The 6,091-nt window shown below is 39.4% G+C and overlaps 1 protein-coding gene across 1 annotated transcript; it reads left to right on the top strand.

The window, feature by feature from the left end:
- Positions 1–1,146: 1,146 nt before the first annotated feature.
- On the top strand, positions 1,147–2,880 carry LOC125218306 (zinc finger protein JACKDAW-like). The gene is made up of 3 exons (XM_048119946.2): positions 1,147–1,546; positions 1,616–2,015; positions 2,086–2,880. Exons 1-3 carry the CDS (start codon positions 1,456–1,458, stop codon positions 2,777–2,779), a joined length of 1,185 nt encoding a protein of 394 aa, XP_047975903.1. The 5' UTR covers positions 1,147–1,455; the 3' UTR covers positions 2,780–2,880.
- Positions 2,881–6,091: the final 3,211 nt, after the last annotated feature.

The raw sequence follows: 6,091 nt of genomic DNA, 5'->3' as shown, positions 1-6,091 counted from the left end.
CTTCGTGCCGAAAAGAAATATCTCTATTACTATAAAACGAAAAGAGTATATACATGTAAGACCCCTATTTCACTAATTTTTTTTCAGTCACTTTTCTTAATATTTCTTAAAATTGGTGTTGTACATGAGATTCCTAATAAACGGAGAGTACATAAGATAGAGATAGTGGGTCCCATGGGGTCAGTCTCAGCGAGACAGAAGGAGAGAGACAGGGGAAGGGGTCACGGGCTCATCGGGAATTGCGAACTCTCTTTTCTGACATAGCTGCTGCATTTGTACATTATTTTTTCTATATTTTATTCGCATCTACAATCTATCCGATTTAATATTCAAACCTTTAATTATGTTGTAATGATTTTATTCCCGAACACACGAGCTACAAAGCTTATTCACTTTTACATGTTACAGCCTTTTTCACTAGTATATTTGTTTAGGGATCTAAAATTGTGAACCCTAAATAGAAAAAAGAATGACTATTACTCCCATTCAAATATCACAAATATCACAGAGCCCCATGTTTGTCAAAAAGTTGAAACTTAAAACCATTCCACGTTTGACCTTTCTCACTCTGTTTTAGGCCCACCTTTTCCAAAATTTTGTTCCATGTATTTATACTTATCTATTTGTGTGGCTATTAATCCGAGGTTTATGAGTCAAAGGAGAAAAAAATTGGAGTCCAATATGAGATAGTTTTCGTGACTCTGAAAATTACAAACATTTCACATGCCACTATATATGCATGGAGCATAGATATGACAGCTGAAATGTGAAACAATTCGAAAAAATGAAAAGGTGCACCAATAGTAAGACACTGTATTCGTGGGACTTTGGTCAGTTGTGAACTTGTGATTCGAATTGAAACTATTTATTCAAATATTTTATATTTCGAACTAGCTAGCTATAGTATTTAATTTCTTTTACCAATTATAGTGAAATGCATATCTTTTATTAATTCTAGGTGTTGGTAATAGTATATAATAGAATTGAGCTCGAAAAACTACGGTTGACACAAAGCTCTACACATTCTGATTACAAGCAGCATACAGCCAATGTGTACGTACAATCAATTGTATCTAGAGAGAGAGAGAGAGCAGACAGAGCTGGGCCCATAGCCTATTTCTATGGCTGACCGACTTTGAAATTACGAATAGATAATGAGATAGGACTTAGAACCAGAGAGAGAAGAGAGAGGAGTTTGGTTTGTTAGAAGAATAGAGAGGAAATATTCTCTTTAGCTTTCAATGGTATTTTTGGTGTTTTGCTCCTGAAATCAAACAAATCATCCTCCCGATTGTATTCTTGTGTTGTGCTCCTCGGATTCAAAACGTTATTGCTGTTGTGTGTTTTCGTCTTCTTACTTTCTTCTGAATAATACCAAACCATCCATCTGTTTGTATTTGGAGACCTTGTTTGTTTATTTTGTATTCCAACTCTTTGTTTTTCCTCCTCACTCAAATGATGTCTGGTGCTCCTAATTCCCAAACAAACCCTAACTCCAAACCCCCTTCTTCTGCAAAAAGGCGACGAAATCTTCCCGGCACACCAGGTAATTAAGTAATTATTCAATATATATTGTGATGCTGATGTTGACATATACATACATATATACATACAGATCCAGATGCAGAAGTTATCGCGCTTTCTCCAAAGACGCTTATGGCGACCAACCGATTCGTCTGCGAAATCTGCAACAAAGGATTCCAGCGAGACCAGAATCTCCAGCTGCACAGGAGAGGCCACAATCTGCCGTGGAAGCTCAAGCAAAGAGCTAACAAGGATCAAATCAAGAAGAAGGTTTACATCTGCCCGGAGAAGACCTGCGTCCACCACGAGCCGGGCCGGGCCCTCGGCGACCTCACCGGAATCAAAAAGCACTTCAGCCGCAAGCACGGCGAGAAGAAATGGAAGTGCGACAAATGTTCTAAGAAATACGCAGTTCAATCCGATTGGAAGGCTCACTCCAAGACGTGTGGTACCAGAGAGTACAAGTGCGACTGTGGAACTCTCTTTTCCAGGTACAGATGTTTTCTTTAATGCTCTCCAAATTAATGATTAGCTAATTATCACTTTTATTGCTTTTTGCAGGAAAGACAGTTTCATCACGCACCGCGCCTTCTGCGACGCCTTGGCGGAGGACAACAATTTGAACTCGAGAAATGGAGAAAATCCGATATCGGTGGATCAGAATCAGCAGAAGCCGAGGCTGTCGCTTTGGTTGGATCAAGCCAACTCTCAGCTCAATCACACTCATCATAATTCAAATGCTATGTTTATGCCTTCATCCACGGATATGATTCAGATGGCGTCGAACGGCCTTTTCGGCTCGAATTCATCCATGGCGGATTCTCTGGCTTCTCTCTACTCAGATAGCCAAAGCTCGGGCATGTCGGCCACGGCGCTGCTGCAGAAGGCCGCTCAGATAGGGTCCACGAGGAGCAGCCCGACGTTCTTCGGCAACACGGTCGGGGTGATGAACTCGTCTTCGCCATCGGCGTCGTCCACCAACACATTGCCGTACGGCCCTCCGCAGACCGAGCTGCATCAGGTGTTTGGGGAGAATGCCGCGGCGGCGATGATGAATTTCAACAACAATCTCGGAGGCGCCGCACAGGGGGCTAATTCGGTGAGCTTGCATTCGGGATTGCATGGTTTCACGAGGGATTTTCTCGGTATGGGCGGAGACGGCGGCGGCGGTGGGACGTTTTTGCCGCAGGAGCTGGCTAAGTTCGCTTCGATGAGTCCGGCAATGGGGCTCACCCACTTCACTACCAATCACTAGCTAGCACCTACCTTTTCTTATTTTTTCCCTTTTCCTTTATTTTTGTTTCTGAGATTTTGTTTGATATCACCATAATAAAAAGTGTTTATACCTCTAAATAATTACTCTACTTAAGTAAAAGTACTAACAAATTAAAAATATCTTGCCACTAGTCAATTCGCATGGAAAAATGATTCAGCCGACATATTTAATGAATTTTAGATTTATCTCCTAAAATGTACTCCCTCCGTTCCTTCATAGTTGAGTCATTTTTTCATTTCGAGAAGTTTCCTCATAGTTGAGTCATTTCCATTTATAGTAATTTTTTCCTCTCTCTTACTTTACTCTTTCTTACTTTATTCTCTCTACTTTATTCACTTTTTACTTTATTCTCTATATCTTTTTCTCTTTCTTACTCTTTTTATCTATTTATTTAACACACTCAACATTCATTTCTTAAACTCCGTGCCAAAAAGTTCCGCCTCAACTATAAGGGAACGGAGGGAGTACTCCATAGTACTTCTTACTATTTTTCTTTTAGTGATCAGATCTTTTGTTTTTATCATTTTCTTCCTTTTTTCTGTTAGATACTTCGATTCTTTTAACTATTTTTTTCTTCTTTTGTGCTTGATTTTCTCATTCTATCAATTTTTACTTCGCATATTTGCATCTTTAAGAATATCAAAAAATGTATATCTGACAGGTAAAACTATATTCATTTTGCCAAACTTTCAGTAAGATATTTTGTTCAAACATTTTAGAAGCATAGACAGAGTGATATAAATACATTCTTCAAGCAAATTCATAATATGACTCCCATAATAAAATATCCACGAAAATTCTCATTGAAATTGGGAGAGAATGCAATAGAGCATGGGTAAACAATTTGTTACGCTTTCGCTTTCCCCCGTTTTTTCAGGGAAAGTCTTCTAATCATTGTCATTATGGAGACAAAAATCATGGAAAAAAATAATAAATGATTTATTAAGCTATGGTTGTTTCAGTGAATTTTATTGACATTATAAAACATGTTTGGTGCTTGCTATTGTAAGTTTGTTTGTTTGTTTGAAGGAGAGTTTTGGCAAGGGCTGAAGAGTTGCGTGCCGAACGGGAAGATCCAGATTACGATGCAATCTTTCTCGAGCTTTTTGGGAGGGTTAAGAAAATGAAACAGGTTCCTAGAGCTGGGTAAGCGACAAGCTTGTATTTTCCACTACCAGCTCAGCTGCTGGCTCTGCATCTTCTGGCTCATCTGGCCTAAGCACTGAGCAGGTTGATGAACTTCTCGAGCAACGAGTACATCCATTGCATCAAGAGATCGAAGAATTGCGGGAGCTATCCTTAGTCAACAAGTTCAAAAGTCTAGAAGAAGTGGCTAGTAGTAATTGAACTAAATCTGTGATCTGATTGAATTGAAGTGTAAAACAATGTTTTGTATCTATGTAAAATTTGAATTTTCGTCGTTCAATTGGGTTATTTCTATTGGAAATATATAGGATATATATTGGAGGAGTAACTTAGTTTGGAGGAAATATTTGAGAGGGGAATAGGTGAAATATGTAGGAAATGATTTAGGAGATGGTGGTGATGTGGGGAAAGTAAGACACTTTTATTTCTCAAACTTCTCAAGTTCTCTATTTGTTCAACTTCTCCAACTTCTCAACTTCTCCACTTATACAAAATGGTACAACTCTCACATATTTATAGGCATACATGTTCTATTCTAGAATTCTCTACTAGATTTCTTTAATATTTTATATCTAGATTTTTCTCCATAAAAATCTAGATATTCTAGGGAATTCTACTAAAAATATCTAGATATTTCTACTACAATATCTAGATAGTCTCTTACTTAATTCTAGAGAATTCTATAATATCTACTCTATTCTCCTAAAATATCTAGATATTTCTACTAAAATATGTAGATATTTTCTCAAGCACATTCTAGATAATTCTACATAATATCTATATATTTATACAATATCTAGATATTTCCATTACAAAATCAAGTTTATATTTTAATATTCCAACACCCCCCTTAAACTTGATTTGTCATCCTGAGCAACGTCTTGAAAATGATAAAGTCTCCGTACTTGAGGGGCTTTGTGAAAATATCGGCAACTTGATCGTGCGATTTGACATACTCGACTTGAATCTCCTTGTTTGCAACGCATTCTCTGATTTAGTGGTAGCATGTGTCGATGTGTTTGCTTTGGCTTGGATAGTGCAATTGCCGACTTGTTATCCACACAAATAGTTGTTCCCTCCTTTTGTAGCCACCCGAGCTCTGGACGTGTCGTTTTTCTCTATGGCTTTGATCTCTTCATCCATCGCGACTCGCCAATTTTCACTTGTTGTAGTTTCTCCAAAGCTAACTGGTTCACAATCAGCAGATAAGCAAAATAAGGTGAGATCTTCTAACCTTTCGGTGTCGTCATACACTTCACCCAAACTTCGTGTGCGTTCTGTGGCTCTTTCATTAAAAAAGATGGTGGCAAGTCTCTGATAGCTGATGTTGGAGATGTAGGTGGAGTTGTTTGTTCTTGCTGCTCCTCTCCGATCTGCTCACCTGCTCTTTGCTCTTCAAACGGTGGTATGAAGGTGAAGTCATTGTTCGAGCCGAAATCCCACACTCCTTCTTCATCGAACTCCACGTCTCGGCTAATCATGGTTTTCTGTGAAGTTGGATCATATAACTTATAGCCTATAGCGTTAGAGTCGTACCCGATGAAGATGAATGGCTTGTTTTTATCATCGAGTTTACTCCTCGTCCGATCCGGTACATGTGCATAGGCTTTGCCCCCGTACACTCTCAAGTGGGCGATCCCTGGTTTTCTCCCGCTCCAGGCTTCTTGAGGAGTCATTCCCCAGAAACTTTTTGTTGGGGACCTGTTAGACAGGTATACGGCGCACGCCACTGATTCTGCCCATAGCTCTTTGGGCAAATTCTTCATCTTCAGCATACTTCGAGTCATCTCGACGATAGTCCTGTTCTTTCGTTCGGCAACTCCATTCTGCTGGGGGGATCTTGGGATCGTCAATAGCCGCCGAATTCCATTTTCTTTGCAAAACTCTTGAAACTCCCTAGAAGTGAATTCTCCACCTCGGTCGGTCCTCATTGCTTTGATTTGTAGACCGCTTTTTTTCTCGACGGCAGCCTTGAACTTCTTGAAGGCGTCAAATGCTTCTGATTTTTGCTTCAAGAAGTATACCCACGTTTTTCTTGAAAAATCATCAATGAAAAGTAGGAAATAGTGATTTTTACCGAGGGAGGTTGACTTGATTAGTCCACACACGTCTGCATGGATTAACTCCAATGGCTTCTGAGCTCTC

This window comes from Salvia hispanica, chromosome 1 (genome assembly GCF_029641045.1).
Source record: "Salvia hispanica isolate PSC_SH4W2 chromosome 1, Shi_PSC_v1, whole genome shotgun sequence".
NCBI classification, from domain to species: domain Eukaryota; kingdom Viridiplantae; phylum Streptophyta; class Magnoliopsida; order Lamiales; family Lamiaceae; genus Salvia; species Salvia hispanica.
The sequence above is the reverse complement of the archived record's forward strand: the minus strand, read 5'-3'. Positions and strand labels throughout refer to the sequence as shown.

Coding starts and splice junctions, on each gene's coding strand:
- LOC125218306 (XM_048119946.2), top strand. CDS start 1,456: ATGATGTCTGGTGCTCCTAATTCCCAAACAAACCCTAACTCCAAACCC. Junction 1,547..1,615: donor AAATCTTCCCGGCACACCAG/GTAATTAAGTAA, acceptor ATATACATACAG/ATCCAGATGCAGAAGTTATC. Junction 2,016..2,085: donor TGTGGAACTCTCTTTTCCAG/GTACAGATGTTT, acceptor TGCTTTTTGCAG/GAAAGACAGTTTCATCACGC.